At 39.6% G+C, this 25,165-nt stretch overlaps 2 protein-coding genes across 3 annotated transcripts; both read right to left on the bottom strand.

The window, feature by feature from the left end:
- Positions 1–363: 363 nt before the first annotated feature.
- On the bottom strand, positions 364–8,575 carry LOC126405214 (mediator of DNA damage checkpoint protein 1). Of its 2 annotated transcripts, XM_050068840.1 has the most exons (15): positions 8,344–8,575; positions 7,334–7,450; positions 7,177–7,241; positions 6,943–7,086; positions 6,657–6,816; positions 6,316–6,479; positions 4,952–5,134; positions 4,699–4,843; positions 4,404–4,579; positions 4,084–4,245; positions 3,798–3,951; positions 3,563–3,711; positions 2,919–3,095; positions 1,409–1,447; positions 368–1,309 (listed from the first exon to the last, which is right to left on the bottom strand). In XM_050068840.1, the coding sequence occupies exons 2-15, from the start codon at positions 7,416–7,418 to the stop codon at positions 881–883; spliced, it is 2,232 nt and encodes a 743-aa protein (XP_049924797.1). In that variant the 5' UTR covers positions 7,419–7,450; positions 8,344–8,575; the 3' UTR covers positions 368–880. The 2 variants fall into 2 exon arrangements, with proteins under 2 accessions (XP_049924798.1, XP_049924797.1); XM_050068841.1 differs by lacking the exon at positions 4,952–5,134 and having other exon boundaries at positions 364–1,309.
- Positions 8,576–10,625: 2,050 nt separating this feature from the next.
- On the bottom strand, positions 10,626–23,579 carry stxbp2 (syntaxin binding protein 2). Its single transcript, XM_050068846.1, has 19 exons — positions 23,499–23,579; positions 20,888–20,937; positions 20,724–20,805; positions 20,460–20,536; positions 20,280–20,355; positions 19,955–20,058; positions 19,314–19,462; positions 19,143–19,227; positions 18,473–18,603; positions 18,252–18,359; positions 17,142–17,199; positions 16,955–17,020; positions 16,514–16,594; positions 14,183–14,324; positions 13,938–14,044; positions 13,696–13,794; positions 12,556–12,641; positions 11,431–11,591; positions 10,626–11,339 (listed from the first exon to the last, which is right to left on the bottom strand). The coding sequence occupies exons 1-19, from the start codon at positions 23,533–23,535 to the stop codon at positions 11,260–11,262; spliced, it is 1,779 nt and encodes a 592-aa protein (XP_049924803.1). The 5' UTR covers positions 23,536–23,579; the 3' UTR covers positions 10,626–11,259.
- Positions 23,580–25,165: the final 1,586 nt, after the last annotated feature.

The following is a 25,165-nucleotide window of genomic DNA, read 5'->3' as shown; positions in this document are numbered from 1 at the left end:
ATCTCTCCACTTTGTGCATGTATAGGTCCTGTTTGTGCATGTGTGTGTCTTTCAGACCTGTGTGTAAACATTGAATTTCCCCTCAGGGGATTAATAAAGTAAATAAACATAAACTTAAACTTAAGATCAAATGTTACACCTCTTTTTCTTGTGTGTGTAGTTGAGATGCCCATAGGAGTGAGTGTAAATGGTTGTCTGTATCTATGTGTTAGTCCTGCAATAGTCTGGTGGCCTGTCCAGGGTGTACCCTGCCTGTCGCCCAGTGTCATTTGGAGTAGGCTCCAGCCCCCCCGCGACCCCCAACAGGATAAACAGTCACAGAAAATGAAAGAATGAATGAGTGCCTGGTGTTGTAGTAAATTAATAGCTCTGTAATTAGTGAAATGTTACAAGGAGGTTCTAGTCTGAATTCTATGGTTCAACTAATCAAGAGGAAACATGACTTGGTGATCAGGTTTAAATTTTTTTTATTATCATAGTTTCCCAGACTTTGCCAGAGTATTTGGATAAAGCTGCTAACAAAGTAACTGTATACATTGCATTTACATTTGGAAAAGCAAAGCAATGCGTTCTCACCCACACCACTAAGCTTGAAACAAAATAGACAATGTATATATGTATGTTTATGGAACATTTATCCAGCAGAGAAGAAGAATAATTAAATGCCTCAACAAATTGCCTACCCAATCTTGAAATTAAAAACAATAAACTTGAGTTGTACTACAGCAACAGCTTCTAATTAGTGTGGGCATATGAAAACTACAGATACAGTTTTATAAATATGGTTCAATCAATTGTTTCCAAGCCAATTACTGACACATCACTTTTCATCTGTATTGTTTTCCTTAATAAATAATATACAACATGACATACCTGACTATTACTTATTGCCACTGTCCTTCTTATCTTTCTTGCCACCCCCCTTTCCCTTTCCTTGCTCTGCCTTTTCCTTCCCCTTTCCAGCATCCCCTTTCCATTTTTGTCCTCCCTGAGCCATCCCTTTCTGCAGCTGGGCTGTGTGAACCTTCTCAATCAGAGAGAAGCAGTCTTCGTCCGGAGTGATGGGGCTGGCCATGCTCCCTTGGTCATTTGGGTTGGGAGATGATGGCCTGGAGTGTTTCTTTCTGGGACTTGCATGGCTTGGAGAACAGTGCCTAGACCTGACTTCCTCTTTTGGGACAAGGTTTAAGTTGAAGGACACGGGTCGGCCAGCTCCTGGGCTTAGAGGGATCACAAGGTTATCTCCAGGGGCTCCTAGAGTGAGGAAGACTTCTGGGAATGTGCAATGTTGGCCGATATTCTTCTGTATCTTGAGCAGATAAGAGCCAAATAAGCAACGATAAAGGCACATGTCTTTTACTGAGACAGTCTACACCTGACAGTATACACAAGCTGTGGCACAACTTACCTGCTCTGGTGTGAAGCTCATGGACACCCTCACTGTCACCTGCACAGAACAGTTCAAAGACTTGACTCAAAGAATTTAAAGCACTTAAAGGGTACCGTCAATATTTTGAACCTGGACTGTATTTTCCCATGTTTTGTGTCTAAATGACTAATGGGAACATCAATTTCTGAAATTAATCAGTACTGAGCGAGAGTTCTGCAGCCAGTAGCGGCAAAACGGGCAGCTTGTAATCACTTGGGGCAATTGAGCACTGTCCATTTACGGCCACTAAAAGTGCTTGTTTTTCCCACTGACAGGTTCAGATTGTTAATACGAGTGTCTGACAACATTATGGAAAGATCCCTACAGAGGTCGACCTTTTGGTTAGTAAGTAACATTCTTCTTACTTAAGCAGAAACAGCCCTGAAATCGCCATCACCAAATCTACCAGGCTCAATTTAAATAGACTGTAAATGTATCCTCGTAAATCACAAGTTGTCAGAAACAAAATAAAACTCACAAAAAACGTCTTTCCAACAATCAGCAAACTCTGGTTTGATTGAAAAAACCCATTACTTCACGATGTTCAAATAAAATTATTGCCTCATAATGGATGGAAGAGCACAACTGTCCCTACCTCTAAGATGTGGCTAGAGGATTTAACTAACACACTCCATTTGGAAATGATAAGATGTGCCCTGAAAGATAGGCTTCAACAATTTAATAAAACCTGGAAATGCTTCATATCATATATTGCAACTGCAAATCTAGCACAACAGTCCAACCCCAGCACACACTGTAGTGTAACTGAAACGACTTAAGAGTGATGGGCCTCTGTTGGTGGAGGGAGGTGGGAGAAGTGACGTGGGTATGGGAGGGTAGCCCTGCGACTTTGGTGATTCTTTTTTTTTTTTTTTTTATCATATCATTTTGTGTTGATGTATTTGCACTTCATTTTAGTACCTTATTTGATCCTACTTCTGTGCCTATTACTTTTGATCCCTTATTGATCTCAGGGTATCGTGCACTATTGTTAAGTTTGGAAAAATGAGCCTTAAATGTAGATGTTGATTATATGTGGAGTCCATCTGCTCATTAAAAGATATTCATAACAAAAAATATGCTGGCTGTTTTCATACTAAAATTAATGTTTATTTAAATGGAGTCAGGTGAAATTGGCAATTCCGATTTCAGGGCTGTTTCTGGTTTAGCAAAAAGGATCTTACTCTTTAACAAAAACGTCTATCTCTTTAGGGATCCTTCCCATAATTTTGTCACTTATAATAATAACCTGAGCCTGTCAGTGGCAAAAACAAGAACTTTTAGAGGACATACATTGACAGTGCATAATTGCCATGAGTGGTGACACTGCAGCCTTTTTTTTTTCATTTCAAAAATGGCATTTGCATTAGTTACCTAGACACAAAACATGTGAAAATAGGGTCTAGGTTGAAAAGAAACCAAAGGGTAGGGTATGGTGATTCAATTCACTAAAAGCTGGACACTGTTGCATTTGGGGTGAACAATTTACCTGTGCTGTGGAATTCTTCTGAAATTCTGTCTCGTTGGTAAATGAAGCAGATTTGGGTATAGCTCCGGGGAAGACAGACTCTGCAGAAGCCATCTGGGGTTGAGAGGTACGTCTGGAACAGTCCTTCCTTGGTGCTGTTGGTGTACTTTCAGCCACAGTGATGTGTGGTGGAGAAGCCTTGCAGAATAAAAGTAAAACGAGAAGCAGTTGAGCTGCCAAGTATTCTGCCACAACAGCTGTTATTTATTAAATCATAATAAATTGTGGTTATGAGGTTGTTTATTAAGCAAATATCTCCGTGTCAACATACATTTTCTTCTTTACATATAATAAAGATGGTACAAATATGCTCCATATCTACAATCGAGTACCATATCTGAATTTGTTAACATCTAGATGCCCTAAAAGCTATTCTATAGGAGCAACTTGTGGTCCAAGGAGGACATTTTTGCCATGAACAGTTCTTGAGTTACAGTATTGTTGACATGTGAATATGCCTGCATACTGACAGACATACATCATGCCCTGCATACCATTAGCTTTCTGTGAGTGTGACATAAAAATAACAAGGAACTAAATTTAGCAACATTTGGCAATATTCCTTGTGTTTGTACCACCAATGATATAAATGTTGTTTAACTTACTGAGATTCTAGCCTTTGTATTTCCACCATTTTCCTTTCTTTCAGAATTCCCACTTATCCCCGGCAGGGTGGGGAGTGCCACACGCTGATCATCTAGCCGTTGCCCCTGACTGGAGGCAATATATTTAAAGAATGCGTCGGCATCTGCACCTGTTAAGGAGAGCCAAGAGTTATGTCTGTGACGTCTCAGAGACAGAAGACACATGTTTGACCTCGCCCTGTGTGTTTTTACTGACCTGTGGGGACATTATTTAAAGCACTTCCATTGTGTGTGGGTGTGGCAGGTGTACTTCTGCTGGGTTGTAGAGAGCAACGTTGCTCTTCCATACGTCCGCCTTGGGCATGACTTATCATTTTGAAGAACTGCTCCTGCTCAGCTGGAGATATCTCCTAATAGAGATGTAAAGGAAGAAACACATAACTTAACTTACAATGACTCAAAACAATCAGGGGGGACAAAAGTTTCCCAAAAAAATAAAACATAAATAAATAAGCTGTGTATTGTGCAGTGTGACGTTTCACCTGGCTATTTTTGTCAGGTTTGGCACGGGTTAAGGAGGAAGACCTTTGGGGAGTTTTATCAGATGTATCTGAACTGGGATGATCTTTGCGCTCAGTACGCGGAGTACCCGTATTTTGGAGGATTTGGGGTGCAGAACACCTCTGTTCATCCATCCTTGAGCCCTGAAGGAGGAAAACAGGATTCATTGGTGTATGTTGGATCAAAGCACTTGGATGTGCTGTTAAATATATTCTACATCTACATAAGAACATATGGCATGAAATTTAAAAAAAAAAACGTTTCACAATGGTCTTTACACCATGCTGTGTATAGGGCCAACCTGGACTTTGGAGACCATGTAACACAAGTAGCTTGCGTCCTTCTCTGCAGCAGTTGACGTTGATGTGCTACCGCCATTCTGTATCCCTGGCAACGAGGGAAGAGACACTCGCTGGTCATCAAGCCTTCGGCCCTGAGAGCTGGCCAGCATGCTGAAGAACTTCTCAGAATCTGGACCTGGGATGGTGAAAAAAGAGACTTATTCGTTTCATGTTCAAATATGTAAATGATTATGACATTAAACAACATTAAATACAAGAATAAAAACAAGATGGTGAACATGTTTGCATTCTGACCTTTGGGCTCGGTGGTCTCACTGGGCTTGTGTTTGGGTGTGCACTGGGGACTAACATTTAAGACACATCGCTGTTCATCCATTCGCTCACGCTGGAAGTGAGTCATTAAGGAAAAAAATTCCTCCTGTTCAGCTGAGGTCAAGACCTACATGGAAAAAATGTACAGTACATATTAAGGTCAGAGAATAAAAATTCTACAATATAAATTACATACAAAAACAAGAGGAGAAATCGCAGATCTAAGATCGTATACCTGTTTTTGAGGTGCTTTATCTTTACTCTTTGGTCGTTCTATGTCTGAGCCCGGGCTGAATGAGGCTGAACGTGGAGCGCCTGAACCAGATGCAGACAAATTCTTTTTTGGTGAACACTGGGACTGTGTCTCCAGCTTTGAAAGCTGAGGCAGCGAGCACCTTTGTTCGTCCATTCTGGAGCCCTGAAAATGCATTAGACCAGCATTCTGATCAGGAGGCATATTTCTTTGACTCATTATGTTCCACAGAGCCTCATGATGGCTTCATGTAAGTAAATGATTATAGGATTAGTAGCCCCGAAAAAGCAACACTGAACTGTATCACAGCTTTCAAATACTGCTAATAGCTGTCCCATGTGAACTGTTCTTTGTGGGGTCATATGAAGCACTTATTCATGGTCAGTGTAGGACATAAAGTAGATGTCAGTCTGCACGCCCTCAGTTTGCAGAAGAAGGCAGGAGTACCGCCACAGAAGATAAGCAATGTAACCTGACCTAAAAGAATAAAAAGTTTAAGTGTATGCTATATTAAGAACATTTTTCACATCCTTACTTTGCTGCAGACGGCCTGTTACAATGGGGAAGGTGATTATTGCTTCAGTTCCCCATGTGGGTTCTCATCAAAGCCACCAGACTCCACTGAAAAAACCAACTGAATTTTAGCTTGCTAAACACAGAAGCTACTGGTCTACCACTGCCTCGATCAGTTAGTGTGTGTTGTTGTGTGACTTTGGTGAATGTGAACTAACCCTTTTGAATGTCACACAATCACACAAACAAGCTAACTGATGGAGGCAGCAGTTCCTGTGTTCATCAATGTTAAATTACTGTTTTTGTAAGTGTGGAAATATTCAGAATATGGCTTCCACTTAAACTGTTGATTTTTTTAGGTGGGGCATCTTTTAGGTGGCTAAAATAAGTTTTGCTGCTGACCCCATCTGGAGCAGTACATTGCTGAGTTTCCGCGTTGGTGCTCCTGCCTGCTTCTCGAAACTGGAGGCAAACTGACCGACACTAACTGTATGTAACACACTGAGTATGGATAAGTGCCTCATACAACCCCACTTCAACCCCAACTCCAAACTATCCCTTTAAGATGTTGGCATGTTATGACATGACTGACTTTGAAGCACTGTACACTCAAGCTATTGAGAAGAGTGACAATGCCCTCTGTAAATTTATGGCTGTGTTTACAGCTTTGTAGCATCCTATAAATTACATTTTAACTGTGTAATATTTTGCCCACATTCTAGTTTTATATTTGTGCAACATTTATAGCCAGAGTTGTATACTACTTTGGTACTTTCGATCAACAGCTTTTTAAAATGTATAAATCTTTGGTCTTTGTAAAAGGAAGTACTAACCTGGACTTTGGAGACCATGTAACATAGGTAGCTTGAATCTCCCTCTGCAGTTGATTTGGCGTTTTCCTTTCCTTGCAATCCTGGCAGTGATGGAAGGGACACTCGCTGGTCGTCGAGCCGTTGGCTCTGAGTGTTGGCCAAGAGGCTGAAGAACGATTCAGGATCTGGACCGGGGAAGATGAAATGTGAAAATAGGTGAAATAGCTGTGTAATGATAGACAATGTACTACATTTCTATCAAGAAGAAATGGTAAGTAAGAGGCAATTTCAAGACTTGCAGCACATCACTGGAAATATATACAGAGACAGATTTATGAGTAGAGCCAGTTTTAGTTTTTTACCTGTGTTGGATGTACTCGCAGCAGACTTTCTGTCTGCGTGTTTGGGTGTGCAGGGTGCACTCTTGCTAGGATCAATGGAACAGCTCTGGTCGTCCATGCGCCCCCGCTGGCCACGGCTGATCATATTCATGAACTTCTGTTGTTCATCAGGTGATTCTTCCTATTCAACAAACACAGTGAGGTAAAGATTTGAACAAATGAGGGCAAACAACATCTAATTACACATACTGCACTGTGGAAGAAACCTGTAATCATTAAGTAACTAGAATGGCACAGTAGGACAGACCTCTATAGACTTGGAGTGCTCAGGCTCAGAGGGAACCTGTAATTGGTTGTCTGGTATGAACAGAAGCTTCCTGTTTCTATCCGGTGTACTCTCTGTCAGAGAAATCTGAGGTGCAGAGCCGTGATGGTTATGGCTCCCAGGTTCCTGAGAAAACAAGTCACATTTGAATGGATTAATCATCACACTACCTCTGCAGGTGCCTTTTACAGCCCTTTACAGCATCTAGTCTAGTACCTGGTAATTAAACCCCGGCAGTGACACCCGCAGTTCATCAAGGTGTTGCCCCTCAGAGTGTGAACCTGTGGGGAGCAGGGGTGAAAAAATCAGCAGTCAATCTACAAAAGGACACACACAATGCAGATGTTTTTTTGTGTGTGTTTGCCGTCCTAACCTGCAGGGGAAGTTTTGATCTGGCTGGTTTTAACTGGACAGGAGTAATGCTGTTCATCCATTGGTCCACGCTGTGAGGAACTCATTATGTTGAGGATTTGCTCATGTCCTGGGGCCTCTATTTAACATCAGCCAAAAAAAGCAAATAGTGAAACAGTCACAACTTATAGATGGTGTTATCCTTGATAGTTGTCCTCCATCATTCGGGCTCATTGGCCAATGTAAATTTTAAAGGAGCACTTCACTCACAAGATGCCCATTTGTATATCAGATGTTGATGCTGGATTAACTTGAATTCATAAAGAATACTTTTTTTGCATGCCTCCTCGGAAAACAGCAAACGTATTGATTTATTGTTAGATTGGGTGCCACGTTTGACGACCGCAAAACTATAAAAAATATCTGTCTACAAACTCTCACACAGCTCATGCAGTCTAATCTAAGTCTCATTTATTCAGTCATATCCTCAGTTCTCCCCAAACACATGCATTTTTAACAAAACAGAAGTTAAAGTAAAACCTATCTATGTTTTTTTCAGTTTTTTGGCGATCCCTATGGTCCCCAGTCTATCAGTAAATAAATATGTTCACCATTTGCATGCGAGAAAAACAACAAATTCAAGGTAACACGGCATGACTAATTGATTTACAATCGTTTATTTTGTGTGTAAGTAATTATTTCTAAAAGCTCTCACACCTTCCTATCACAATAAAAGTCCTGAACGTCATGTCAGGGACCAATGTATGACCAATGAATGCAACATGTAATCAATAATAATATTATTTTGCCAACGAATTGAGATAAAATGCTTGTTCATGGAAGAAAATGAATACAAAATCTTAAAATATTTGCCTTTTTGTTCACTTTCAAGAACTAAATACTATTTGGCACACAAATGTATAAAAGAAATATACAATATGCAACAAACAAAACATTGGTCAAGAACATAAGGCATCAATATAAACAAATCTTGCAAGCACAGGAATTAATGTTCTGCCATAAAAGTCTTACCAGTGCAGTGTCGGTAGCGTCTTATTTTGAGTCCGCTTCAGCAGCTGAAAGTCGTGGAAAACAATAAAAAAAAAAGCGAAAGAGCCCACAACTGAAAACTAAATAAAATGTACAACAGCACAGAAAGTTACTCTGATAACTGTAAATGACGGTGAGTCCTTTCAGTGCTTCTTGAATGGAACTATTGTATGTGCAGTGGAGATGACAATCCCGATTGACACTACTCCAAATGTGTACTGGATACAACTTGGTGGAAGGCTTTTAAATAGAGTTAAATCCCGAGTATTAACCCATTACCATTAAGACCCAAGCCAGTGCCGCGATCGTAATATTACCATCTGTAATCCCAGATGAAAACATAATCCTCGGTATGGAGAGGGATGATCTTTTTCACCGGTAGGTGTACACATTCTCTTCTCCTTCTGACCCAACACTGTACTTAAAGTTCATGTTTGCATTTTCAAGCCACCACATTGTATAGGGTGTGAATAGGCATATGCCCAGGTTGTGACATTGAGATGAGCAAAACCACCACTGCTGTGATAAACAAAGGTTAAACTCAAAATCTATGTACAATTGTACTTACAAATAAAGTCAGCTACTGTAACTATTATTATTGCTGTGCATCTCTTTCTCTCTCTCAACCAAACCTGTCAAGGCAGAAGGACATCCAGCTTGAGGCTGGTTCTGCTAAAGGTTTCTCTGCCGTTGTCCCAAAGTGCTTGCTCATGTTGGGAACTGTTGGGTCTGTAAATTAGAGTATGGTCTACTTTTGTTATGAGTTAACACCATATAAACTAGAAATACTGCCTATCCGTTGTATGACTCCATTAACCTGTCAAGTTGTCTGTCCAGACCCATATGTAGCCGTGACAGTAGACATGGGCCAATCATAACGTAGCACTGGGCTGGTTCAGATCAGGGTCTGACAACAACACAGCTGTGCTCCATTGACTCTAATGCAATCATCCCTTCATTTTCAGGCTGGTTTTGTGGATTTGGAGCTAAATGTTGTGCCTGGGGCACGTCGTGTATTAATGATACTCGTTACCTGGAGAGGTCGGAAAAAATTATACGTTTCTACCCTGTTCCAAAACCAAAATCAAACCCTGAAAAGTGTAGGGTTAGCTAGCTAGTGAAGATATAGCCTACTGAATGTATACACATGCTGCTTTTGCTTTTTAATGATTATAACAGTGAAAAAAGACCGACCCTGCTGTACAGGAACCAGTGAAGGGAAGCAGGGAAACTTTGCTGATATTCAACCAGCTGTGTGTCCTCGCAGTGTGTGCAGATGAATGTTGTTTGACTTCCCCCAGAGATCCCTGCTAGGCGGCTGAGGTCCGAGCACAGGGGGGAGGCCAAACACCGTTCATCTGCACACACTGTGATGCCACACAGCTGGTTCAATATCAGCAAAGTTTCCCTTTATATTCATTGTCTTCTGTGGCGATCAGCAGTGATGTGGTGGTTCACTTTTATACTGTGATCTGTAGCCTATAGTTTGGCTTTAGCTTCTAACTATCTTTGTCTTTTTAACCTGTTGTTGCTGCTGAGTCAGTTTGACATCCTGGATATATCCTTCAAACACAGACTGTAGACCCCTCTGTCTGCTTCTGTTTCATTTTTCAAAAATAGGATAATATTTCTTCAGGGAGTGCAGTTAGTTACAGTGTGGGCTCCATGCTTACTCTGACAGCTTGTCAGATGATCACAAAAGGGTGGGACTTAGCGGAAGGTCGATAGCCACTCATGATGGCATATTTTATAACTATATAACTACAAATCCCCGTAAACGTCCCATAAAGGCACCACTCATGAAAACCATAAGCAGAGCCCCCTATAGCCATTGTATGACACTTGAATAATGTTAGTCAGGACTGGGCCTCTGTGGGCTTCTTGCCTAGGGCCCTCGAGGCATTCTTGGGCTATTGTGTTCATGAGAATTGGACCAGACAGTGGATAGACGTACAACCTGAAAACATAATACCTCTGGCCACTGCTGTCACCAGCACAGAGGCATAATAAAATTGACTTAAGACAGACCGAACAAATTGGAGTAAATTCTCTTGATGTCAAGGATACAAGGAAAGCATGTTAGAGGTGGTTGGAAAAAGCTCCGCATTGACTTAAAATAATTCAGAGCATGGTTTATTCTCGACTTTGGGATCAGCACGTGTAGCGAGTTGAAATTGTTTGGTCACACATTTAAAACAACTTTTTATGCCTACTGAATGAATGAATGAATGAATGTCCTCTGGAACACTACGCACAAGACACAATTTAAAGTGAATATCATGTTTCTTTTATTTCTTATTTAAAACAGCAAAGAAACAAACACCCACCACACTTTCTCCCAGCAATATATTAACGTATTTGGTAAATGTGCAAGATCTCGTAAGACAGCAGTTGAGACATTTTGTCTAGGGTAAAATTTCTCAGACATTAAAGACAAAGGTACCTGGAGAAAAAAGGTATTCCACACTTCATATCACTGGATATATGATACAACTTCTACTGACTTATATACATCTACATTAAGACTTGATTTTTGGTGTGAGATGATCCAGTTTTGTGGGAATGATGCAATTTTTTAATAACAAAATTAGGGACAATCACACACGTATATATTGTAGTAACAAAAATAAGAATTTGAACGAGAACAGTAAAATAATCTAAATATTAATGTCTAATTAAATATTTTCATACATTTTTTTAATCACAGCAGTATACAGAACCCAATTCACAACACACAATAAAAAGGACCGTACTAAAAAAAAATCAAGAATCACAAATGTTTCCTTCCATGGCTACATCTAAGATTTGTCATGTTTCACTTCAGACGTCAGGGATGCTGTGACAGAAAATGCTTAACCCTTATTCCAGTGCGCTCTCCCCCATCTGGAGTCTAACCACCTAACAATCAGGATTAGGAACCTGGTCGAGACTCTTCAGGTCATTCAGGAAGCTGGTTGGAGTCATGACGTGAGAAGACCCTGTCGAGAAGAAAGTGGTATTTGTTTAAAAAAAAATATTGAATGCTGTACTTTTGGGACAGAAATTGCCTCCTAAACAGTGATTACTTACCAATCAGCACTTCCCATTTCCCATCGGTGGCTCGAGTGACTTCATACGCAGAGCGCATCTCTGAATGTGACACCCCACCAATCACAAATATAATAAGCCGAGGGCCAGTGCGGTATTCTGTTGGAGATTTATTTTTGTGCCAGTGTCCAAAACGTGCGCTGCTGTAAAGGAATTAAAACAGTAATTGAGCGACAAGTATTTTCTTCTGAAACTTAAGGCATGTGTGTGGGCAGCCAAACAGTTGTGCTAGCTAAACACTAAGTTTAAAGGGACAGTTCAACCCAAGATCAAAAAGACACATTCTTCCTCTTACCTGTAGCGCTATTAATCAATCTAGACTGTTTTGGTGCGAGTTGCCAAGTATTGGAGCTATCTGCCTACTCTGGAATATAAAGCCCCATTTCCACTTAACACTTTCGGTATAGTACCTTTGGAACCAGAAGTAACCCTGCAGACATGATGTCTAGACCCTAGGTCCATGTCTCTTTCCCAAAACCATGACTTGGTTACTCAAGATAATCCACAGACTTTGTCATGAGCAGTTTCATGTAGGAACCTTTGCTAATCAGTATCATAACCGGAACTGCCATGTCTGGTTTTACATTGCCAGTCTATATTCTAGTGTTAATATTTATGACTACTCAGTTTTAATTCTGCACTTTGCTAAAAACAAAGGAGGACAAGCATTGTGCATAGTGCAGATTATGAGTGAACTCAGGTTCATGAGAGTGGTTTGTATAAGCACTATCATCATGAGAGGAATTCCCTGGGGGATTAAAGGTTATTTAAAGCAAAACTGGCCTAATTTCACCTTTTCAACTCACTTTGTCAAAAGCTTGGCTCCAACTCCGTCACAGGGATAAAAGCTTTTATTTGACAACCTTAATCTGTCTGCTACCCTAGTTAACATTGTTGTTACTAAAATAAAAAATAATGTTTTAGACTGACATCACTTTGAAACAAAAAGGGCACATGGGATTTGTTTTTCTTGTTGTCTTGTTTTGAAAAAGTTTGGTTTGTTAACCATTCACCAATTACTCCTTTATATACATCATGGACTGTAATAAAGCAATAATGTGCAGTTCATATATAATATATTTTTTCCTTCCTGTTTCCAGCACCCACCTGACTGCAGTCTGAGTTGTGTTGATGGGAGCAGGATCAGAGATGAATGGCCACTGCTTTCTGTCCAGTTTGTCGTCTATGGCATTCTACAATACATAAACACAGATCGTTTGAGAAAGCTGAAGGCAAAACTGAGCAGAGGCCTGTACTACGAAGCAGGATTTGAAGTTAGCAAGGTAACTCAGGGTGAACTCTGGGTTTTCAGTACTAGGAATCTGGTTCTCTTTTTACTGGGAGAAATCGCTGTGGTAACTTGTGCAGAACAGCTAACCTGCTCCGGAGCAGGTTAACTTCAGGGTATCGGGTCGCAGCCTGTCAACACCCCAGTCAGATCACTGAAGAAAAAAGTATCCATGAGTCTCAGATAAAAAAAGAGAGGCTTTTACTGTATATTGTTATAGGTCAGTAGAATAAGTTTATTGTTCCAGGGCTCTTTTTCCACTGGTTTTGAAACAGAGCTTCTAACAAACAAGAGATTGTTTACAACACTAAACACATGATTTTAGCTGCATTTGAACTGCAAACTTTACTTAAGTCGGCAGTGATCGCTGACAGCACTGCTTATTTTACACTCTGATTCCATCACTGCAGCTCAGAACAACATGAGACACCTACATGATGAGAACTAGGATAACACAGATAATATTTTATGAGAAAAATAATCCACACGCTGTTAATTAAACTTTTATAGCTCAGTGACACCTGCACGTATTTAAAGTCTCGGCCTATGGTGTATTTTTGGATAGTGTTCTCAATGTTTCCATATTTTTTGTTATAAGATTACAGAGTATCCTTTACATCCCGCGTCACTGACATTTCACTGTCTTGGAGTCACAGACACTTTCAATACCCTTTCATCATATATCATATGACTCAGGCTACTTCATCCATGGTTCTAATGATGTCGCTTGTAATTAACACCCCTGCCTCTTTCACATGAACGAGCTCGTGGCTGGAAAGGAAAACCCAGAGCTGACGGAGCTAGTTGTTAATCAGCTTTGTAGCACTGCTTATGCAGACTGACAATGTTAGGGTTTGTCAAACCCGATAATGAAAAGATATCCTGGTAAGTTGAACTGGCGTCGTAGTACCGGCCTCAGGTGTGCCAGCAACTTCAAAATCTCATTTTAGCTTTAGTACCTCCATGATGTCCTTGATGATGGGCGTCCATCTGGAGAGCTGGTATGTGCTCTCTGTGCGCTCCTTCCTGTCTGGCAGCGTTTTCCCAGCATTGCGGCCCTAACAAACAAACAAAAAAAAATAATATATATATATATATATATATATATATATATATATATATATATATATATATATATATATATGTAACAATACTGAAGGTATTGATTTACATTTAAGACTGTATCAATCAGGAAATTTACCCCAGCTATGATGTTACAGCCCAGATTCTGCAGGTTGGTGATGATGTTGCTGTCGGCCTGTATGTTTGCGTGCTGGATGAGCTTGGCAAGGTTCTCCTCCCCGATGCCTGCATGGATTACCACATATTTAAAAACAGTGAGGGCAATGGTAACACTTGACTCTCCGCTATTCACTTCTTACTAAATCCCCTGGTCCCATTAACCCTTCGAATTAAGGGTCAGTCATTAAGTCATTAAGGGCACACCTTTTTTCTTGTGGAATATGTACAGCAGTATGATGCGGATTTTGTCATAGGCCTCAATCTCATTGTTCAGGAGAACAGGGACAATGCTCTTCATGGCGTCCTTTAGCTGTTCCCCTTCTGCAGTTGATCCCATTGCCAGGTCCTGTGGAAGAAACATGTGGTTAACTATTAACTTCAACAGGAATCTTGATCACCAATTACAACTTAAGTCAGCTGATAGACAACTCAGGGAGCAGCTGACACAGGAAGATGAGTCGCCTCTCAACCTTTTCCAACAATTTCTTCTCTTTCATGGCATACTTATGTTGTTTATGACAATTTGTATATTGAGAGTTTGCTTTAGTTTTACTGTTCATTTTTTGTTATTCTTGCTGTTTTATTTTTTTTACATTTGAAATAAATAAGTAAACAAAACTGTCCTAGATTGTGCAGTAAACCCCCGGAGTAGCATTTATAATCCATTAACTATGTCAAAAATAACGACAAGTATTGGCTTCTCAACTTGGGCTTTTATACTTACACTAGCTTTGGGATTTCCCTTTAATGCAATCCTGGGCACTCTGCGAGCTCCCTAAAAACTCTTGTTAAGCTTTATGAGTATTCCGTCTAAGCCTTGTTAGGGCCAATCAACGACGAAACTTTTTATGAGCACATAAAAATACAGCACATCGTTTTGTTTATAACCTAATCACACAGACATTTGTATTGGGTTGCCCAAACAATGCAGAACACTAAAACAAACGACAGCTGACAGAGAGCTGTTGCTGTTTGGATCACGCTGTCCATCATTGAGCCAAAGCATGCCCATTGGATTAAAGAGGCAGCTTTCAGACATGCTGACAATCCATTAGTGCAGCTGAGTGATTCACTCATACAAAAAGGCCCCATTAACACTTGCGTCTCATAATGCCACAACCATGCATCGCTTATCATTTCCTGTGTGCTTGCGGCTCATCTGATACAAGACTAAGTGTGACAGAGCACACCCTCCCTCAGGGAGACAAAAGCATGTCTGGCTCATACAAACAACACACTGGGGCTTGGCACTAGTCTGGACCGTGGCTTTATCCCGGGCTGATGTTGATAGACAGATTTCTACATTACCAAGTAGTCCATATACGTGTTATTACATGACTCAATAATGACATAACAGCTTCTTCCGCATTTCTGTAGATATATAGATGATGATATCCGGTCCCAAGCTTCTTATGCAATATTATGATTCTCCATTAAATATCACAAGACCAGTGGCTTTGAGCATACTCCACAACAGCTATAAATAACGATGCCACCATACTGAGGTCACTTAGTGTGCAGAGTTAGTGGGGGAGTATAATTCTACGTCTGACATCCCCTCTAAGATACTTACTGCCAGTGACTAACACGGTGGGGCATTTAGTTGATCCACTGAGATATAAAAACTACAGACTGATGTGTTTTGCCAACAATGCATGAGCAGACAAATTCCAAGAATAATGATTTAATGGTCATCTATGGTGCTTTTCTCCTCAGGGATCAAGAGATCATGTTTCTACTTATACCTCCAACTATAAATGTACAGGATAGTGTCACTCATTAAGTTGCCATCGCTTCTGGGACCTTTGTTATTTTTACATTTGCTGCCCCTTAAAACAGATCATAAACAGATTTAATATTAATATTATAACACTATTAGGGAGTGGACGGCAAAGTATTGGGGCTCTTTCCTCTGCTGCACACTCAAATCTGTGCAATTCAGTGGTAATATTTGATCAGCTGTCTTTTGACACATGTTGAGCTGCTGACCAGATCTTGTTTTTTCACTTAAGAAACATTATTAAACTGAGATCTGTAGTTTCAACTGCTGAACTAGAGATGCTTAATGCTGCCTTTATCTCACTTCACACTGACTACAGTGATGCACTTTTCTCTTCACTTAGTATGTCTGCTCGATCGTCTGCATGCAATTCAGAATGTTGCCAGAAAACTACTCACTAGGTCAAACAGCTGGTCGCACATTACCCCTAAACTAAAAGCTTAGCATTTATGTATTGTGCTCTTAGTTTTGCACTTTTAAATACATGTCTCCGGTTGTCATTTCATCCTCTTTGGCTTTGTTTTTGTGTGTTGTAAATGCCCTTGTCAAGCAGTTTGTGACATATGTCTGTGAGAAGCGCCATACAAATAAATTTTACTTACTTACTAATAAAACTGTAAATGTCATGAACTGGACCTAAAATTGATATTTTTTTAATCTATGAGAGTTTGTGTCCTAATAGCTGGGTTAAAATGACAATGATACTTTCACCACAAAAAAAAAAAAAAAAAAAGATTCATTTTAACCGTACTGACCTGTTCCACTTCACAAAGCTTATCAAGAGAGGCCTTGAATTTCTTCATACAAGCTTCGGCTAGGTGCAAGTGAGTAGAGTACTGTGAATGAAAATGAGCGGTGATTATTTATTTATTAATAAATTTGTTATTATGACAAAATCATATGATATGTAAATCCTGTAAAACATTTTTCCTCAAAGCTACAGGCAAGACTGACGACTCCAACATGAGATAAAAACTTTCTGTAGCTTCTGCGCTGATAAGAAAGGGACATTCTTGTAGAGATAGACAGTCAACGTATGGGCAAATTAACTAGAGAGTAGATACTTTATTTTAGACTGTAATCTACTATATAGTCCTCTTCCTAAACAGTTCAGAGAGTACTTGCTTACAATGAAAAAATTATCATCAGACGATAATACTGATGGCAAAGAGTCGGCTGTTCTTTATCCCACTCACCATGCTCAGCTCCTTCTGGTACTGTGGCATCTTTTTTAACATCTGAGAGAGATCTTTTATGTTGGCCTGAAATTCAAACGTTTTCACCACAAAATTGAATAAGAACATAAAAAATAGTCTTCATCTTATATCACGGACATCTGTAATAGTAACTGAACAGAAATGAGTACTGCACATGAACACTCACGTTGTCAGTGCACATTCTCTTGCTTTCACAAAAGGTGCGAAGAAGCTCCGTCACTTTCCTGCAACAATGGGTTTTGGAAATGATTAGTCCCTTTGTGCAGATGTACTTTTGAGGACCAAAGTTTTACCCTTAAAAGAATACTTCACCTGCAAAATGACCATTTGTATATCAATTACTCATCGAGTGTTACCTTTAATTTGTGAGGAAAACTTCGCTCTCGTTGCCTCGACAATGAACACAGAATCCAAAAAAGGCAAACATTCTTCATGAATTGAAGTAAACTGGGGTCGCTAAAATGTTCCAATATAAAAAATTCCACCTACGAGTAGCGAGCCCAGAGCTTGCCTGAGCATGTGTGTGCGTATAAGCTCTACTTAAGTTCAAAAGCGCACGTGTGGGGCGCCAAGTTGCTCATCTTGTAGGGCAGGTGCCAAATGTACAAAGGACATGTCCTTACCGTAGCAGCTGTGGTTTTGAGTCCATACCGCGGCCCTTTGCTGCATGTCATCCCCCCTCTCTCCGTCCCCCTTTCACGCTAAAACTCCAAAAAATAACCCACGCTACTCAGCTGTGTATAAAACTATTTCTATTGACATGTTTTAAATTATAATGTTTTAGCACAACTGCATGTATTTGGGAAAGTACTGAGCATACGACTACATAAATGACACTTGGATTACACTGCATGGATTATGTGAGAGATTGCAAAAGGATGTTTTGATGTAGTTTTACTGTTGTGAAACACGTTCCCGGTTTACATCCCTTCATGAAGAATGTTCACCTTTTTTTGGTTCTCCGTTCACCATGGAGTCATACGCAGAAAACAAAGCTTTCTTCATGAATTCAAGATAACATGGTGAGTAACTGATATCAAATCTTTAAGCCACTTAAAAATATATACATTTTCTTACAATATGATTATCATACATTAATTCATTCTTTTTATATTCTACACCAAATATGAGGTATGGGGTAAGTGTGTGTTTTGAAGTTGTAACATAAAACCATGTGAAAGCAACGAACAGAACTTGTTGAGAGGGATGACAGTGAAACCCAGTCACGTGGAGATGTGACATGAGTGATTTTCTCATCTCCTTGTGACACACTTACTTAGTGACATCAGCAATGTGCATGTGTCTGAGCTGAACCCAGAGCTCGTCATCTTCGTCCAATAACACTTCTCTGTCATTTGAATTCCCAATGCCAGTTGTCTGGTAACTTTAAAAAATAAAACAAGTACAGCACAGTTGACTAGGAATAAACGTGATGCCCATGACAGACGTGGCAAAACTAATGAACAGCAGCCTATATGTAATAAGATGTTCACTCACGAATAGATATCCTGTTTGATATCTAGCAAGTCGTAGGCCATTGCCTGGAAGGTCAGCTCATGTAGAATAGGCGAGATGGGGTCAAAGCCACGATCGACAATCAGCAGCTGGGATCGCGCCTTGTCTGCACCCTAAAACAATGAACATAAGGGATAACAAATTAGTAAGGTCTACAGTACACATGAAATATAAGGCTCTTTGTTATGTTTTTGTGAATCTGTCATGCCGTGAAAGTCTTATCAGCTTTTGTCTATAGGGGTTCAGTGTCAGTGTGTGATGAGGCATGCAGCAGGACTCCAGCAAACTTGTCAAGTCCAGTAAAACAATAAAGAGAATGCAGCACAGCATGGTAACATACTTCAGATGTATGGAGAGCAAAAGGAGAACAGTAATACATGCCTGATAAGGCCCATCTCAGGAGCAAGGAAATGTCAGCTAAGAAAGACAGAACAGAAGAAGGGAAAGGTCCAGGAAAAGCGTGAGAAAATAACCAACAAGGAATAAAAACCAGAAACCACAGAGAAGTCCACAACCTGTGAAGAGCTGCAGAATCCCAAAGAAAGTGTACCCTCTTATACAGAAGCAGAAAAAAAAAGCAGTATAAGAATTCAGAATACAAGAATTTCATTTATACAGTAGAGCACATAAGTTGGTCTGAGCAGTTCCTTACCTCTCCCATGCTTGGGTTGTCAGCTTTGTGAGCAGTGAGGCGCTGGTAGACTTCTTCAGCCAGCCTAGCATTCTCCTCTGGTCCCCTGAGAGACAGAGACGTACACAACAGAATCAGTAAAATAATTAGCTTACTCTGATTTCAGAGTAGTTTCATGCAAGGCTTCCATACTTGCGGTAACGAATTGCAGGGTACTCCTTGAGAGTATCACACAGGGTCGCGATCTGCTCTGCCAGATTTTCCATCATTTTGTCTTTATTTTCATTCGGCTTAGAGCTGTAGAAGGAGTACAAGGAGGTTGCATCATCCAGGGAGAACACCTGCAGGGAGGAAATGGATTGATATTTGCCTCAATTTAACCATATCATGTTCACAACAATCAAGCTGCACTATTCTTTTTTTTTTTTCATTTACAATGGAAATTAATATTGCGTTTAAGGTGTCACTCGTACTGACAAGCCCACAGAGAAACCCACTCTAAAGCTCTTCTCAGCTCTAGCGGAGCATTTTAGCGTCTTTCAGCGCAAACTTTACAGTCTTGTTTCATTCTTAACTCTCTGATCAACCTTGTTTCCAGCCTCAGCAGTCTGCAGTTTAAGTGAAAAGGCTCTGATAAACCCACTGTATGCTACCTGCCCAGCAACAAACATCACACAGACAAAATAAGTGACTAGCTGTTGAGCATTTAGCAGTTAGCCAGGTAATTCTGTCAGAAGCTGTTGGTAGCTAAATAATAACCAAAACAAAATTGAATCACTACGTAGCCAAAAAAAATCCAGGTTGGTTCAAGTAAAGGGGAAATAATTTCCTACCTGAGACTCATATGGCAGGAAAGCGACATTGATCTCTTTTAAAGTCTTGATGACCTTGGCAATTCTGGATCTCCCAATCTCGGCAAAGAGACCATCTGGACAAGCTATGGAAGCAAAAATAGATTTTAAAAATTTAGAAATGATAACGGTTTAATATAATTATTTGATATGGTTTGAAAATTTAAATATTTTGCACTGTATATTTGAAAATAACTGATAAATGAGCTTCTTCAGGTTGCATGTTTTTCAGGGAAATTAAACATAAAATTAATGATGCAAACTTGTACAGTTCACTGTGCACACACACAGACACAGACAAACTTACTATCAGTGAAGAAGATGTGTGCCGCTTTGTAAGTGAAGGTCGCGTCTTTGAAGTCGTTAATGAGGGCACGGACTGACTGTAATTGAAAACAAGTTTTGGTTAAAAAGATTATAAGAAAAACTCTGAGCACTAAGAGTTTTGACTCTGAGGGAAAAGCAGCAGGGAAAAGCAGTGGCCAACCTTCTCCACAGGTGAAATCAAATAAATGGCCTCCAAACTGGAGATGGGCTCCCTGCGTTTGTTGATGTCCTCCACAACTGAAAAAGGAGAAAACAGAGGTATTTTGCTTCAACCTAAAAAAATCTGACTTGATCGATATACAACTACAAAGTTAAGCAACGCTTTAAAAAAGTGTAAGGATATTTGTTAGTTTTTTAAAGTTTGATCCCTAATGTATACAATTAATCCAGAGGATGCAAGACCAGAAATTATCTGCATACTTACTGGTGACCCCCTCTGCCAAAATGTCAGACATCTTGCAGCAAGAGGACAGAATCCGCATGCTCATGTGATCCACAATAAGAACCTGAAGAAACAAGAAACACTGGGTTACAATTTCAGTGTGACAAAAACAGGGGATTTCTCTAATCTTACTGGACAAGTGTTACCTTCCATTCTCCATCCTTCTTCACACTCTTGATGACCCCATTTAGGATTTCTGTAGAAGAGAAAAAAAAGATCCTGTATGATTACAGAACTATCAAAAACTTGGAAAATTTTCTTGCAAGAAAAAGTTAGGTAGAAGAGGTAACAAGTGTTGGAATTTTAGCAATGACTCACTGACTTACTTAACACCATAATATTTTATGTGTTGGTTATCTCCTATCTATCAGTCGTTTTTATCGTGTGAAATAAAGAGTGACACTTAATCTATTGTGCATCAGTGGCTGCAAAGGTAAAATGTATGTGTAGAATTAATTGAAATATTTTCTTAAGAGCTTCAGTTTAATCACTCCAAGGACATACAACAAGACTAGAGCAAGTGAAATATCAATGTGAGATGTTGCGACATGTGTCTTCAACTCTCTAAACCAGGAACCAGGAACTTTCTTGAAGCAAACCCATATTTAGCACTTGTATTTACCAACTCTGTTAGTTGGGTGCAACTTCCTTGTGCTATACTGTTCAGATTACAGTGTGTGAAGCTCAGACAAAAGCATCGTGGTTCCAGTGACTTCATAGGCACAACGGCTGAGACACTGGGTGACTAACCACCTGAGCTAAACAGTCCTCTCTTTAATAGTGCACAACAAAAAATGAAGAGTTAAACTGCTGTGATACCATGTTAATCACTCAACTTCCTTGCTTAACCTCATTAGAAACACAGTAGTGACGCCCTAAAACGTGATCAGTTGTCGCAAGTCTTATTACTACATCAACTCACTTGCTAAATAACACAATAAATAGCAGGTTGTGGGGTGGCATGAGTTTAAATCAGCAGTCAGCAGTCATTGTTATCACTATGTCATGACTTGTTTCCAAAATAATATCCGGTGCTGGTGGGGTTTATAAATGATTCATTGGACAGGCCTACAAGATATTTGTTTGTGGGTCGGGAGGACTGTTGAGATAGGACAACAAAATTATAATCTAACCTGTACCAACATATGATCAACAACACAGAACTGACTGACAAAATTATTTAAGACTAGGGTTGCACAAGTACGAGATTTTCATGGTACAGTGATCATCGCAGTTTCACAGTATCACGTCATTACAGAATTGGTATTATCAGTTACAATGACCCGTAAAGGAATGAAAACAAAAGGTCTTTCCTTTTGTTTAACAAATGTTTTATTATTTTAATCAAAACTTGAAACCATAGTCTTAATGGAAGAATGTGTAAACAGTCTCCTTCTTTAAAATAACTGAAATAATTGCGAGATCCTCCATCCAGCTGCATTTTTTCAATGCCGTAGATAAGCAAATGTACACAGCATGATAACCATCAATTTTCATACCATGTTTTGCCTTGACAACAGTGTACAGCTACAACCCTGTTAAAGACTATCTGACAACAAATGTAAATGCAAAAGAGTGAACTAATAATTTTCATTTTTTCCCATGAAATATTTTGGACCAAGTGGAAAATTCATTGCTCACGAATGTCTCATCGTGCAATGCCTAACCTATTTGCATACAGGGAACTGGAAAAGATGACTACTTGTGTGGCTGGCGGCAATTATTTATATATATTTACATATATATATATATATATATATATATATATATATATATATATATATATATATATACATATACACATACACAAGCTCCTAAGACTTGTCCATATGCAACCTTTCAAACCACTTTTGCAGACTCTCACAAAAACAAATAGGTTATGGGGCCTTGTACAAGCAAATGGCAAGTCATGGTGTGATCTTTAAGTCCTGTGTAAGGTCAGGGTTACTTATATTACAGGTACACACCTTAGGATTTTAATCACTTTGTGTAATACACCTGCTTAACCTTGACCTGGTCACAAGGATGGATCAGTGATCAAAGAAATATACCTTCATCATTTTAAGTTGTTTAGAACAATTTAAACACTTAATTACAGTACTTAAAATGCAGCAAAAACGCTTATAATGTTAAATAACCATTACATAAATTCAAAATGACACAATGAATTGGTTTATAATTATTATATCTAACGTTATGCTTCTTTAAGAAGTACTTTAAAAGCAATATTGATGTTGAAACAATAATTATTTGTTAAACGAAACAAGACACCTGAGTTAATATTAAAACATATGTAACTTTACGAACCTTTTATAACAAAGGTTGTGTTTTTATTTACCTGTTTACAGCCTGACTGTTCCGGCTGAGAGGCCAAGTGATCGGACTTCCTTTAACGTTAGCTAGCTAGCGTTAGCCTAAAACTTGGGTTGTCACTGTCACTTCTGTGTCTACATCCGCTAAATATCGCAACAAAACTACCATTTCGCCACTGCAAATATTGTTACCGACACTTACAACACAAGACTACCACTTCTTATCAATGGCTTTGTTAACCTTAACATTTTTTATAGGTATTGTTAGCATTATAATTGGGGCACAAGCAGGAAGAGAGACTTCAGGTGGACCAACGTCCGCAGCAGTTTTATGCTAAAAGTAGAGCTTCCGTTTATCGAGCTCCTACAAGACCAGTCCTAACAAACTACATGTGTCTTTTAGTTGTGATAAACTTCTAAAAGATACAACAAATGTGTCACTTACTTTCTCCAACTACCGCTTTCAGCCCACTCGGTGCCATCTTGACAGCAGTCTGATGGCTACTCGGTCACTTCCTTGTTGTTAAAGCCTGAATGGTTCCAGCCCACTGCTTTTCATAGCCAAATATCGCCCCCTATCGTCTGACACTGGTAACTACATATCCCATGCTTTTTTTTGTGCTGTAACATTCAGTGTATAGTTGGACAACAAATAGAAAACATGCAGGGAAAATCAGTTAAAGCCACATTTACTCCAATTTGATTCAGTCCTAAATTAAACCAGTGCAATTCCTGGCCATATTTAAAGATTCATTGTCACTAACTACGACAGTTTTGTTGGCGGGTGTACTAACTACATCTAAATATCATCACTTGGCTTCTATCACACCAGCACATCATAAACTATTATAATACCCTCTTCCGAAATGAATATCAGCCATGATAAAGAAACAGCTGCAAGAAAGGAAATACAAATCCTCTCTTGCCAGTGCCTCAGGAGACAGAGTGTGAGACGTCCAACTGGCCACTTGTCCTTGCCAAAATATATTTGAGGGTATCATCTGGTGAGCCTTGGGGAAACATGTCATCGCTTCATCATGATAAATATGACATTCAGTGGTTTGTTAAGTATGATTGGACACATCCAAGACTTGAGATTGTCTGGACAAGCCAAGCACAGCCCTCTGCCATGTATTCATACTCAGGAGATCATACATAGTGCTGGTCTGAAGAGGATCATCATGTAGTTATCTGATTGGTATGTCATATCAAAATGATTTATGAACTGTTACTCTCTATGACCAACAGTGTATGGTCATCTCCAATACTAATGGTACAATAACGATACAAACACATTTCACAATCAGATCATTACAGACAGTGCAACATCCCCATTTCTGAGCATAATTCTCCACCTAGTCAATGCGATGGAGAGACGATTTCTCATATGCTGCAACAATCCTTTGTTGACTAAACCACACAAATCCAATCTGCATCTGACGTGGGGAGAACATCCAGTGGTAGGGGATCACCTAAAATGTACAAACAGGGAGACAATAGAACATCCTCACCAATGAGCAATTTCATGAAAAGCTGTCCAATAATCTTGCACTTTTTGGCAGGACCACAGAAGGTGTACCAGTGTGTTGTCATTCTCATTACATCTCCAGCACTCAGGCCTCTCCCTCAGGTTCCCTCTAAATATCTATGAGGGAGTCCTGTAAATGTTATTTATAATCTTTAACAGGACCAGTACTGTTTTAATCTCCCTTTCTTGAAACTCTTTTAAATTATTTTCCACATCTCCTCAGAAAATTACATATTTAAATCTGTTTTCCACCCAGCTTAAAGGTTAGACAACGTAGTATCTGAGTGGTTAAGAAGCATGCCTATTTTGATGTCTTGTGTGTCCTTCTAAATAGAAGAGGGAGTGTTAGGAACTGCTGTAGTAAGTGAGAAAAAGTGTTATTGTTGCCTTTGCACTCCAATCAGCACTTAACTGTAGTGGCATTCAGGGCCAAATTAACAGACAAGAATCATCTGCACTATAGCTTCATAGCACTATCATTCCACATCCGTATAGGGTGTTAAATGCATATACACATGCACTTTCAGCGTACACACATGCTGGGAATTCATCTTTTATAAACTACAGTAAAAGCATCAACATTC

This window comes from Epinephelus moara, chromosome 18 (genome assembly GCF_006386435.1).
Source record: "Epinephelus moara isolate mb chromosome 18, YSFRI_EMoa_1.0, whole genome shotgun sequence".
NCBI classification, from domain to species: Eukaryota; Metazoa; Chordata; class Actinopteri; order Perciformes; family Serranidae; genus Epinephelus; species Epinephelus moara.
Note: the sequence above shows the minus strand (reverse complement) of the source record. Positions and strands in the feature narration are given on the sequence as shown.

Excerpts from the sequence above, each read along its gene's own strand:
- LOC126405214 (XM_050068840.1), bottom strand. The coding sequence starts at position 7,418 with ATGAGTTCCTCACAGCGTGGACCAATGGATGAACAGCATTACTCCTGT. Across the intron at positions 6,480-6,656 it reads TGCGAGTACATCCAACACAG|ATCCTGAATCGTTCTTCAGC; the intron begins GTAAAAAACTAA and ends TCCCCGGTCCAG. Across the intron at positions 3,712-3,797 it reads TTTAAATAATGTCCCCACAG|GTGCAGATGCCGACGCATTC; the intron begins GTCAGTAAAAAC and ends TCTCCTTAACAG.
- stxbp2 (XM_050068846.1), bottom strand. The coding sequence starts at position 23,535 with ATGGCACCGAGTGGGCTGAAAGCGGTAGTTGGAGAAA. Across the intron at positions 20,938-23,498 it reads GAAAGCGGTAGTTGGAGAAA|AAATCCTAAATGGGGTCATC; the intron begins GTAAGTGACACA and ends TCTCTTCTACAG. Across the intron at positions 20,806-20,887 it reads AGAAGGATGGAGAATGGAAG|GTTCTTATTGTGGATCACAT; the intron begins GTAACACTTGTC and ends TTGTTTCTTCAG.